At 43.8% G+C, this 13,792-nt stretch overlaps 1 protein-coding gene across 2 annotated transcripts in view; it reads right to left on the minus strand.

Annotated features, from left to right (window-relative positions):
• Window positions 1-7,701, minus strand: part of cpne5b (copine Vb) — a gene marked incomplete at both ends in the record, with an annotated part of 137,806 nt that extends 130,105 nt beyond the window's left edge. For both annotated transcript variants that reach the window (XM_083938777.1, XM_083938776.1), the window contains one exon: window positions 7,583-7,701. In XM_083938777.1, the coding sequence (XP_083794903.1) occupies window positions 7,583-7,701 (119 nt within the window). The remainder of the gene's footprint in view (window positions 1-7,582) is intronic.
• Window positions 7,702-13,792: the final 6,091 nt, after the last annotated feature.

Here is a 13,792-nt window from a genome sequence, read left to right on the forward strand (position 1 = left end):
GTCTTCTATCGACAGGAATCCTTAACAGGTGAAATGCAAAAATGCATGTAAATTCATGTGAAAATGCATTAATATTTGAGACACTTTGCAGGGTTCTCTTGCCTTGTTTCATGTTAAAGCAGTTGTAAAATGACATCTGCTTGTATTGTACCTTGTAATTATTCAACAGTACTACATAATTAAAAATAATAGTAGGTGTTTTGTTACCCCCACCCATCCACCTAAATGCTAATTTGTTTGTTTCCTCTACTCCTTCATTTGTATCTAAAGTATTTACTTGGCACCCCGTACACACTTTAACTTGTGGGCTGGTATCTAAAGAGTTTAGAATAAGATTTTTTTTGTCAATGAACATCAGAGTGTTGATTCATTTAAGTTGTGCTTTCCCTATAACACCTCTTCAATCTCCTAACTCTCCAATTTACTGCTTAATCGTATGCTCACATTTCCCCAAAATGTTGCGTCACATAAATGACTGAGACACCTGCAGCCCCTGTGCTCTTTGTGATAATAAAACTAAATCACCTGCCAAGAGCAAAAAATGTAACATTACTATCATTGTGTCTGTAGGTTTCTCTTTGAACATGCTGGCCTCTAATTTGCATTTCTTATCTAATTCACTTCCCTGACCTTGACTTGTACTTAACGAACAGTGGTAATTGCCCATCGGACGCTCAATGTCAATGTAATCCGGGGGTCCATTGGCGTGTTTCAATTAGCCCTATAGAGTGGCTTCCCACAAAGTATCAGGGAACGCCCTCTCAAATGGCTTCACTTGCCGTGTTTCCATTACAAAAAAGGCCAGAGAGGGATTTACGAGCTTCTGGAGGTGACGTATCCCTCTGAATGGGTTTGGATCACCGGTGATCGGCTGATCGGTGATACAGAGGAATTCCTCTAAGTGAGAAATACTGAATAGTTGTAGTTTGATTTAAGATGGCCTGTATGATTCACAACGTCAACATATGTACAAGTAACATGGAAGAAAACACTCCACCTTAAAGATTCGAGGCGCTTTAAAAGTGTTTGTTGACAGACAGGCTGTCACCCCGCTGCAGTACAGTGTGTGTGTGTGTGTGTGTGTGTGTGTGTGTGTGTGTGTGTTTGTGTGTGTGTGTGTGTGTGTGTGTGTGTGTGTGTGTGTGTGTGTGTGTGTGTGTGTGTGCGTTTGTGGATGGGAGAGAGAGAGAGAGAGGGGTACGGAGCATGCAGCAAAGGACCACAGGTCGGAAATTCAATCCTGAATCCGTGCACAGATCATTTTCTGCGCTGCATTCTATTACACCACTGGATAAAAGTGTCTACTCTACTTTGCCATGTTGTGGTGGCGTCTGTACGACCACACGTCACATCCCACTGAGAGGCCCTGCTCTTAGACAGGACAAACAGCCTCCTGAGCGTCTCACATGCAAATCAGGGCCGTTTTTGGCAAGATAGACCCGCCTCATTCATGGTAGTCGACCATAGTTCAAACGCACCTTATGGGACACTGGGCTGGCCCGGATGCTCAGTTTCTGCATGATGATTGGATGAGCTGTCTGGGGTGGAATCCTTTTTTGATTGACAGCTAAATGAGCAAATCAGCGATCTTGAAGAATAAACATCCAGCAGAGCATTTTCCAAGTTTTTCATTCTGTTGTTCTGAACTGATCCGAAGACTTTACAGATCCCCAGCAATTTTATCTTTGTTAAAAAACGACTACCGTTGTGTTTGGCAACTCTGTTCCGTCACTCTGCGGTTTCTTTCCCCAACGAGAAGTGGCAGCTGTGGAGCTTCTCCCCCCATCACTCACACTCACAGGCTGTTACACTTCACAGTAGCCTGGCGCAGCAGCTCCAGCTGGGCCAAGGCCATTTAAACAGCCTAGCTCTGCTGGCCATTGCGAGGACGCTGGTCAAGTCCCTGGAAAAGACGCCTAGTTGGTACGACAAGGTCACAGATCATTTTCTTGAAAAGGAACGAAGGGTAGAATATACATATAAATAAACAAACACATTTATGATGTAGGCCGGAAAAATTTGCTTCCCCTCCTTGAAAGAACAGCAGCCGCTGATAACGAACATATGTTTCTCATCTTGTCGTCTTTTTTATGTGCTCTTCACCATCCACTCTATTCTTACTCTCCCCTTGCCTCCATCTCTCTCTCCACACCTATTATTCTCTACCCAGCTTAAGTCAGTTAGGCTGTGTAGCATCGGCATCGGCATGCCCAGTCTAAATAACTGACGGCATGTGAGTGTGTGTGTGTGATAGAGAGAGAGAGAGAGAGAGAGAGAGAGAGAGAGAGAGAGAGAGAGAGAGAGAGAGAGAGAGAGGTTTTTCCTTTTGTAGTGGTAGGTCATCTGCAAGATAATTATGTTGAAGTTTGCAAAGCTGGGCTCATATACACCACATTCTTCATATGGATAATAAGCTTGGATGAGACTCGCAGGGGCAGTACATTCGCACAAAAAGTGCTCAGACTTAGAGAGATGTGTTGTGAAAGAGCATGGGAAATCAGAGTGATGCTAAGCTGTGGCGTCGGATCTCCCGAGGGCTTTTCCCACACTGTGTGTGATGCTTTCATATCTGTCCCAGATCCGTAAAGGAACGGTGCTGAAACCAGGGTCCTCATAAGCACAAAGCTGTATGCAAATGCAGCCCATCCAGACATATAGCAGTGGAATTTAATCATAGCAACATATGCAAAGCAATGCCCTGCACTCAGGAAACAAGATGAGAAATCCTGCTGTTTAAGAGCCATGCACTAACTACAGGAATAGAGGCAGTATATCACTACCATAAGCCACCAATTAGTGTAGAACGTTCACCCTATTGCAATTCTTAGATTATGTGTCACTCTCAAGAAAAGGACAATCCATTAACTCAATGGTACTCTCTGATTTCTGAATGTGAACTTTGACCCAGTGTTTATTAACAATCACACCTCTCCCTTCTTGAGCCGTATTTGTTTCCCATAAGCTCCCTGCACATATCTCTCTGAGCTAAGATACGTTGAGTCTTGGGTCCAGTTAGGGTCTTGGATTCTGGTCTCAAATTTGGCAGTACCAGGCAGGTTCAGTCGGATCCGAAAAGGGCTGGGTCTGGGTCTTGGTTTTAGCCCTGTCGCAACAAACAAAAAAAAATATTTTTAACATGCATCGGACGGAATATCGTTTCATTCGAATGGTAAGAGGAATCTTTGAGGATTATGAAAATGCCTTCAGAACAGCAGTATGTGCTGTTAAACTTCCTTCTGGGTTGTTCAAAGATCAATGTGCTATGGGTGAATGAAAGAGAATTATTGGATGAAGAAACTCTCGAAATCTGGTTGCTTGGTTATGTGGATTATTTGCATTGGCTGTGCAGGCTCATCGCTTATCAATATCACTCTCAGCAGATGGTGCCCCTCCATTGACTGATCTACTCTTCAATACAACTGCCAGACAGTCTCTCCTCAGCTGACTGGATAGGCTAGTAAATGGCTGTGGGCCACATTAGACACATTAGTACTTCTTTATGATGTTTGAATTGACTAGACAGTGGAGTAGAAATCGGAGAACAGACTTCGACTTTCTTGTGGAAGGCAACGGAGGAAGTGAACAAGAAAAAAACTGTGGCTTGGCTTTCTAGCTGTAGGATTTACACCTCGCCTTCCTGTCCACATGTCAATTGTACCCTTCTCCCTTTCTTTCTTCCCAAAAAGGAGACCACTGAATGACAAGCACAGGTCGCATTTTTGCCCCACATTTTCCTCTATATTTCTTTTATGTGTGTGTGTTTTCTATTTCTAATAACTTTAGCCCCTGAAAGCCAAGCTTTCCCACAAAACAAATGCGCTAGAAACGACACATCAAATATAGTGAGAGATGTCAACATGGTCACACATGTGTCCCATGGATTGTCTGTTCATATATAAAGTACAGTTGAGGTTAGGCAGGTTTATCATGAAAAAAAGAATCCTGACTTCCTGCAATAACATTGAACATAGTGAACATATATACGTAACACTTTTGAAACTTCCTGCCACCAAAAGCCTTCAGTCTTATAACCCTTCTAAGATAAACCAATTCATATCATTCGTATGAAGAACCAGCAGCCACCCACCCCTTTCGTCATTGGTCCTGATAATAATCGGCTGCCAAAATCAGGGGGTGTAGCCTGTAATAAGGGGTATTAGCCCCAAAGAGAACAGCTATCATCACGGATCGGAGGTTTTAGAGAATGCATGTAAATGATAACAAAGGGAGAATAGCGAAAAGAAGTAGACCCAACAGGGAGCCTCTTCCCTTGAACTGGATTCTGACTCACACAACATCTGTACAAAGGATTTGGAAGATTTGGAAGATCTTGAACTGTTATTAAAAGTGTCTGAATGTCACAGTAAGATTTAGCTGTTGATTTCTTCTGCTTCTGGAGCGCCTGATCTACACCCGGCGTCATGTGGGCACTGTGGGACAGACACCTGTGCTCGTCGTGGACGAACCTCCATTCCCCAAATGTCATTAAATGTAATGGATATATAAGGAGTTTCTTAGCCTAGACCTCTGACACACACACACACAAAGAGTGTTGCCAACTTGGTCACTTTCTCGCTAGACATCGCAACTTTTGGGACCCTGTTCACTCACCTTCACTGAGCGCAGGCAATCAGGAGTGAGTTACAGTTACAGAACCTTGATTCATATTTATTCGACTCCGCCTAGTGTCCCAGTTTGATCTGAGTTCACAAGTGGTCCTTAACACCGCGTCAGAGACTCCTCTGCTCTGATTGGTTGTTTTAGGTCAGTCGAAGTGGAATCTTTCAGATGCACTCAGGGAGCAGCAGATGGAGGCAGAGCTTTTTTTAAAAAAAAAAAATTCACTAATTGTCTCATATTGCTGTCCGGATAGAGTGACAGTTTCAGCTATTATGAAAAAAACTCACTTGACTCCAGCTTTAAGACATTTATTCTGAATGTAAAGAAGGTGCCAGAGTACATTTTAAAAAGCATCAAAATAGAGTTTGCTTATATAAAACAAAGATTATTGGGGAAGGATCCTCACAGACCCCCTACAGAGGTCCAGGCTAAACCTTGATGTCTAGGTCATGTTTACTTGGATTGCTTTTCTGGTCCGAAATTGTCAAGAAAATAGCTGTGTTTCATTTTGCAGGCTCTAGAGACCTGTTTAATATATTAACTGCCAATGGCATCACTTTTGCTGTTTCCAGATCAGTAAACAATCATCAATCAAATATATGCTAAATAGGAAAGTTAGAGAGGATGTGCTTACTATTGAATAATCAGCCTGATCAATCAGTGTCAGAATAATCCCAGGGGGAAATTATACACTCACATACCGGCACAGACTATTATGTTGGGCCCTATTACATTGGCACCGCTCTCAGAAATCCAGTGCCCGCCCATTTATGTCTGCCGCCAAGTCGGGCCTGATATGATCTATTACCTACCCTTAAATATTTGTTAAAACGTAAAATTGAAGGTAAGGTCATGAGATCAACCCTTTGCACTTGAAGTGTGTTTAAAGCTCATTAGACCACAGTCTGTTCCAATCAATCTAAAAAAGCTTGTTTAGAGTATTTGACACATATTCCCTACAAGTGAAAGCATAATCACTCACGTTTCATTGAAAGTTGGAATCTGGAACACATCAAATATACAGTAGGCTTCGCTAAGATGAACTATCTAAGCCTCTCTCTCTCTCTCTCTCTCTCTCTTTCTGTCATGCAAGCACACAAGCACACACTCAATGAAGCAGGAGAGAAACATCAGCCCTCCCCTCCGATTAATGATTTCTTCTTATGAAACATCTTCCTCATCTGGTAGGAGGCACCTGAACCACTACTCTGCCTGTCTCCCTCTTTTTCCAACACATATCAGCACATAATCACATAATCACATACACACACACACACACACAGACACACGCACACACACATACCGTACACACATATCTGTGAAATAATTTGCATAAATGCAAGGAGTTTTTAGAATAGGACTCATCATTTACCTGAATGGTGCTTGATTGCACATCACAGAGGCATGTAATCCCAATCACCTCATCGTTACAAGCTGAAAAACACAAAATCCACAACCATGCGGGGCTTTGACTGGTAAACACTTTACTAGCCTTCTTTTCTACCTGAAACTAAACGGATTCTCCACTATCGCCCACCATTTCCTTCACAACACAAACAAGCAAATGACCTTTCATTCAGTAAAATGAAACACACTCAATTCTTGCCAGGGTCTGTGTTGGTTTTTTTAATTTTTTAAAATCTGAACTAGCTGAGAGTTGTGGCAGCGAGCTTCTCTGAACGTCAGAGAGCCCATCAATAATGCACACACAGCTTGTTATAGCTCAAACTCACTCTGCTTCGATGGCTCACCAACCTAAAACCCAGCATCAAAGACCAGAGAGATGTGTCCGTTTGTGCGTGTGCGTGTGCGTGTGCGTGTGCGTGTGCGTGTGCGTGTGCGTGTGCGTGTGTGCAAACACATGCCAGCATTTGAGTGTATGTCTGATAGCTGAAAGGCATTGAAAGCCTTGACTTTAAAACCTTTCCTAATAGGAAGAGGAGTGACTGTTTATTTTCACTGTACAAGTGCTGTTGGGAGAGTCATTTAGAGCAGGAGGATTTATTCTGCTGAAGTGCTTTTAAGAAAAGGAAAATAATAATGATAAAATAATAAGCAATGAGACTTACATTGAGGTCAAGCCCACAGCCACTGTGTGAATGTGATGTAAACCTTTGAATCTTTAACATCCAGTACTTTGAAAAGAATGCAGAAGAGGAAGGAAGGAGGCTTTCAGTGCTCCTGCCTACGGGTTATACAATGGATACAGTATGAGCTTCTGCCTTGAGAAGATGTTAAAGCAAATTATGTTTCTAATGTATCCCACAAAAACACAAACGAGCCTCAGCCATTAGAGTCCTAGATTATCAAATGTTGTGATTTTTGCTAGAGCACATTCTTCTCAAAATTAGTTAGTCTCCTTAACTGGTTTTCCGATGATTAAGCTTTATATAATAGGCTTTACCATGTGGTTATTTCAGATAGAGTTTATTTATTCAATTACCAGAGAACATGCATATTTATCCTTATGGAGATATGCAATGTTTTGGGCATATCGACAAGTCCCACAAGACTTCTCTTTCCTTCCCACGTAAAACATGAATGAGTTAATGTGAAGTTCTCCACATCTCAAGACCTCCTTTGTGATGGCACAGGTCGGAAACGTCTTGAGTGAGAGGTGTTTTTAACTTTTTCTCATAGAAATGCATATAAAATCGACGGAATCCCCAAAAAAGGCTTACTCTTAAATGTCTTGGTAGAAAGATTGGATAACCAACTTTGTGGAGAAGTAAACCACGCAGTCTGAAAGCCTCTTTCCCCACCCAAAAACCTACAGCTTATTATGCGTTTTACCAGCGTATATCTACTTATTACAGATCACTCTCTCACTGAACGATCGCAAGTATAAATCCCACGGAAACGTGGGGCGTTGTCACAACTTTTCCACCACGCAGTCCTCACAACGAACTTTCCCTGACCGTCGGTTCCGCTCTGCACTCTTTTCGCGGACGCTTCAACTCACCTGCAGGAGACGGTGATTTCTACTTTGGTGGCGGGGATGTTTCCGGTGATCGGGTCGAAGTCGTAGACCGATGACATGTCCTCTAGTTTGTCCATAACGTCTCCCTCGATCATCTCCATCGCCAGAGATCGGGTTGGCTCGGGACTGATCCGGGAGCCGCACAGCCTGGCCCTGACGGAGCGCGTCGAGTCTACGGTGACACCAGAGACCAGCTCAGAGACCAGACGGCCTCCGGTCCGAGCGGGTGAGGCAGCCACTTCACTAATGTTGAAGCTGGAGAAAGAGTGAGAGGGTGGGAGCACTGAGTGAGTGGAAAAAAAGGCAGAAAAAATGAAATCTCAAACAAAAAAACAATGCGAGGACAGTGTCTGATTTTATTGTTGCGCCCTCACCGACCGGTTGCACATCACATGTAGAGGTGGACTGCTCTCGGCGCTTTGTCTTCAGTCTGTGCGCACAGCAGAGCATGTGAAGAGGAAAGGCTAGATACACTCATACACACCCATCCTCCTCCCACACGGATTTACACTCAAGTATATACTGACAACCCTGTCCATGCCCCGGTGCTGCTGTCTCCCTCCAACAGCCTCTATATGCAGCTCACTGAGATTGTGTTAGCGAGTGAGTGTCATGGTAAATTGACAACGCACGTATGCTTTTAATATTTAAGACTGCATTTCAGGTTTGGTGGCGTGAAATCCATCAAAGCCATTAAATAAAGATCAACTTGTCATAACAGACACTTGTGGGACCCTGCTGTTAAAGCACATGGTGTTGAGCAGTGGTTGCAAAGCTGGAGGTCTGGACCCCCCAAAGGGTCGCTGGAACATGGTGAGATATATTGCTTTGGTTTATTTAATTTAATCTTAGCTTCTTTTATTCACGTGTGCTATTGGATCATGTTTTTAAAAAAAGTAGTCATAAATCAAGAGAGGGAGTAATCACTTAAACTGCGCTCACTCTCAGCCAATGACAAGAGGGTCGCAAGCAGACAGCTTTTAATGGGTTGACTTTGGAGGGGAAAAATATTTCAGCACCACAGCAATGGATAGCTCCCAGAACAGACCAATTAGCTTAATAATAGGAAAGAAAAAAACAGCTGTCAAGTATCCAGAAATTTCTTCAACCCTAAAATTTGACTTAAAGTTGGAATGGGTCAAAACTGCAACTATTTTCCTTCCCAGTTTGTGGAATGGTTTTCAAGTTTTCTGTGGTTGCAGGAGGCATGTGCATGACATTTTTTTTTTTTAAAGTTAGCAATTAAAACACATTCATGCTGGCTGATTTAAAATCAATATTAATTACACGGAGGGAATTACATAGAGATTTAATGGCCGCAATCCATCATCAGCCTGTTGTATGCAGCTAAGACCTGTAAACCACATTGTAATGAATATGCTAAATTGATGCAACTGTCAGCCGAAAAAAGTGATGGGTTTGTCATTTCTGGATAACTATGTTTCCTAAATGCAGGCTGTGTGTATTATCCTCTCTCCAACGCCTCACTGTTTATCATGCTTCTTCTGACACTCCACATCTCTCTGCCCTTTTTTCATGCATAAACAAAGGACTTACACACATACATGAAAAATGCACAAAAACACTACCGCAGTCATAGTCATGAATAACCAAATAACCAGCTGTTTCCCTACAGGTTGCTAGTTGCATCAGGAAACAAATGTGAAAACTAAGTGAACTTTGAAACTGTGTCCCTTTTTGATCAATATGGAAATAAATAGATCCTGTTCTCTTGTTAGAACGATTTTAAGGCTGTGAACGCATTTAAATCCTTCTAACATGAGCTACTTGGTGTGCTGAGCTATTGGTGTCCATGGTATTTTTTGGATCCTGTAATAAAACACGGAATGTCCAGACACTATAGATTATTAATCAAACTTTATCTGGGAGCTCTCAGTTCATGTCAGACAGCATACAGGTGAAGACCATGTGAAGACTCACGTAAAAAGTCCCTCTCACTGCCGTAATGCCCTTTACGACAGCCATAAAGCAGAGTACCATACATACTCTAATACTCTGCCATCGCCCCTTTTTAGTTCTACTTTCCTCAATTAAGTAAACACGTAAACATTCTGTAAAGAACAATGCTATTCTATAGCACTCAGCAGGAACACATTAAACATTCTTTGAAATGTAAACAGTGTCATTCTTAATTAAATATCAATAAACAACATTCAACCCTTGGTCTATCTTCTGTAGGGCTATTCAATAAGCATCTCAATCATCAAATGATTGTCAAATTACTTTTCACTATAAGATCACAGTTTGCGTTCCTGAACTGTTTTCATATTAAAAGAAAACATAAGTTTACAACATTCTATGGAACTCCTTTTTATGTGGCTTTACCACCTGGAACTCTTTTATGTGTTTTTTGCAAGTTACCACCTGGAGCTCTTTTCCCTTCTTTTGTGAGTGGGAGGTCATGTTAACTCACAAGTCCAGCCCGATGACTGGCTTAGAGATCCGTCCAGACCTGGTCTGTGACAGATTTTCAGTGCCAGCATGCATGATGACACTGGAGTCCCCCCACTCTTGATTGATGTCCATGCGAACAGGTGAGAGAGGTGCTTTGCCCCCAGATGGCCGTGGAACAGGCATCTCCAGGAGTGTTGCTCCCTGCTGCGTCTGGATGATGTAGGAGTGTGGCGTGACACTCTCAACGGTCGGAATTGCAGGAGCAGTCCAGGATTTCTGGTGGTCCAGCTTGTTGAGGACGTTACCTTCAGGCTGAAGTAGGGGTAGGGGTCTGGCTCCATGGCGTTGGTTGTAGTGGAAGGCTTGCTTCTTCCTCTCGGCCTCGTCCTTCTGTTTGATGAGTTGCTTGACAGGCCATGAGGGCTGCAGGTTTTCTCGAGGGTAGGCAGTGTCGTTTGAATTTTTTGGCACATTAGTAGTTCAGTAGTTCCTGTTGTGCTGCATGGTGTTGACCTATAGCATATGAGGCTCACGGGTGAGGTCCTGAAACTCAGGGCTTGTGAACTGAAGCGCGTTGTCTCTGATTACCACATCTGGAATGGCGTAACGGCCGCAAGTAGCTTTCAGCTTTAGAGAGACAGGAGCGCTTGTTGTTGTTTTCATTTGCAGTATCTCAATATATCTCGAGTAGTAGTCTGAGATGACTAAGTAGTTCTGTTTGATGTTCACATACTTAAGGTCCAGAGCTATGCTCTGCCATGGTCTATCGGGGAGCTGGGTAGAGATCAACAGCTTCTTCTGCTGTGCTCTTCTCAGCTCGCAGCAGGACTGACATGACCCAACCTTATTTTTCAGCTGTGAGGAAATGCGGGGCCACCAGACAGCGGCGTTTGCCCTGTCCCAACACTTTGAGAGCCCTTGATGTCCATTCTGTATTCTATCAAGGATGTCTGCCCTCAGCGTCCCTGGTTTCACGATGCGCCTTCCTCTGACGACCATTCCATCATGTTCGTCATCAAAGTTTGTCTCTCATAGAGAAGTACTCACGTATGTTACTTGGTACTTGGTATGCATGTTCTGGCTTGATGTACCTGATCACTGTCTCTGATCAGCTGCAGTAGCTGCTCGGATATTGTTCATCTTTTGCGGAGTAGCTGGCACACTGTCTATGACTGCTGCAATGTAGCACTCAACCTCAGAGTGTGTGTCTCTCCTGTCCTCCGCGTGACTCAGGGGGCTCTGTGTGTCTGCCATGACAAGGGTCTTCCACGGCGCATACGCAGCCACTGGTTTAAAGTGCATGAGCCAAATGAGAAGTCTCTGGCACCTTAGTGGGACGTTTTTCTAAGTCCTTACTGTTCATTAGTGGGACCAGGGGCTTTTGGTCTGTCACAAGTTTGAAACTCTCAAGGCCGTAGAGATATTTTTCAAATTGCTCACAGGCTCTGACACTCGCCAGACACTCTTTCTCAATCTGTGTGTATCTGGTCTCTGCATCAGTCAGCCTCTTTGAGCAGTATGTGACTGGTTTCTTGTCCATGGAGTTGCAACAGCATGCCACGGAGCCCATAGCTGCTTTCATCAGCTGAGATGGCGGTGGGTCTGTTGACGTCGTAAAATGCTAAGACAGGTGATGTCATCAAGAGCTCTTTCAGCTTCTCAAAAGTTGTGTGTTGTGCGAGGCCCCAGGTCCATGATGTCTTGATGAGCAACTCGTACAGCGGGTGGCCCACTGTGGACAGGTTCAACACATATTTACAGAGATAGTTGACCATGCAAGGGTACATTTGAGCTTGTGGACATTCTCTGGTGCAGTTAGATCCCGGATAGCTAGATCCGGCCACACGACCACCTCGCCCAGCAAGTTGAGCTGCTCCTGTCTGAGTTTACATTTTTCCTTATTGAGCTTGAGCCCAGCGGACTCTATTCTCTCCAGGACCATCTGGAGATGGAGGTAATGTTCTTCCATATCCTTTCCATACACAACAATATCATCCCTGATAACTGAGATGCCCTTTGGAAAATGTCTGGGGCGCCTGTTATCCCGAATGGTAAGCACCAGAAACAATATCTGCCAACTGGAGTGATGAATGTGGTGAGTCGGCTACTCTCACTGTGCAGAGGTATCTGGAAAAACCTCGAGGCTGCATCCAACCTGGAGAACACTGTTGCTCCACACAGCTCTGCCGTAATCTCTTCTGGTGTGGGTAAAATTAATCTCTATCTCTTTACCTGTTCATTTAGTTTCTTAAGATCCACACATACATGCATCTTTCCGTTCTTTTTGAGTCCGGGCACCATGGGGGCACACTAATAGTTTGGCTGGGTTACCTCCTCTATAATGCCCTTTTCCTCCATGCGGCACAGCTTCTCTCTGACCTTGGACATCAGCGGTATGGGGACCCTGCAGTGAGCATTGCATTGTCCTTAAGCTGTATCCTCACAGGCTCCGTCTTGAATGTGCCATGCTCTCCAAAGGCACCATTGACTTCCTTGATCCGTTTCACAAGGCCCATCTCAGCTGCAGTGGATCTACTGAGTAAGTTGTTGACAGACTTTCCTCTAATAACATATACTAGGAATTAGTATGAGTTGAAATTGTCCTCAACAGTATAATTGTCCCCCTGGGCTGGTCAAAGAGACAATTGTCCTCTCTCTGGAATGAGCATATTGAAAGTCTCTTCACACATTACACTAGCATCAGCCCAGTATCGATTTTAAACTTCACAGTTGTCGCACCCAGGCAAAGTTGCACTGTCCACTCATGACTCATGTGTGCATTCACTAAATCCCAGATAGTCTCATCAGTCTCTGTTACTTCACTCACTGCTTTGGAATCGCACTGGCTCTGACAATGTATGTTCCTGCTGAATTGCGAGCGGGGCATCTCTCTGGATCTTTGTGTTCCATTTTTCCACACCGTCCGCACTTTCTCCTGTGCTCCGTCTTTCCCCTTTTCATGGTGTTGCACTGCCATTTTGTATTCTTCTTTCACGCGCCCCACACCTCTTGTACGGATGCTATGGCTACCATGACCTTTGCTGCCTGCACACATGAGCTGCAACTTACGAGACTGCTCTTTATCTCAAATTCCCACTATGATTCGGTCCCGAATATGTTCATCTCTACTCACCCCGAACTCACAGTATTCTGATAAATCATAAAGAACCCTGATGAAAGTCTCTGCCTGCTCACCAGGCCGCTGCACGCGCTGGTGGAAAACAGCTCGCTAATGGATTATGTTCTGCCGCTGGAAACAATACTCGACTTAAGTAAAAAGTCACTCCCACTGCTGTAAAGCCCTTTACAACAGCCGTAAAGCAGAGTACCACAAATATTCTAAAACTGTGACAGATCCATCACCCACTGGGCACAGGGATGTGCATGTATTTTTATCATTTCAGTATGGAAACAGATACATGAGATTTCCGTTATCATTGCACCTTTACTCTCCATCGCTCTGTCTCTTTTACCCTCACTCCCACTTGCACACAGACACGCACAGCTAAACTATTTATTTATTTCATAAAATTGGTGCAGAAGCATACAGCTATGCCCTGCATTGGGCACCTAGCATCTGGATTCTGGAAATCAATTTGTTCTGACACAGGACACTTCTGCCCACACAGCCCTCCAGCTCAGGATCAAGAGTACATATACAACCATTATTTCAGGGGGTACGCACCAATGTGCACATATATAGACAAATACTTTTTTTCATATGCCACTGAACAACCCATAGAGATTCACACACGTCTACATGCACACACTTTTCTC

Source organism: Echiichthys vipera (genome assembly GCF_963691815.1).
Source record: "Echiichthys vipera genome assembly, chromosome: X".
In the NCBI taxonomy this organism is placed as follows: Eukaryota; Metazoa; Chordata; class Actinopteri; order Perciformes; family Trachinidae; genus Echiichthys; species Echiichthys vipera.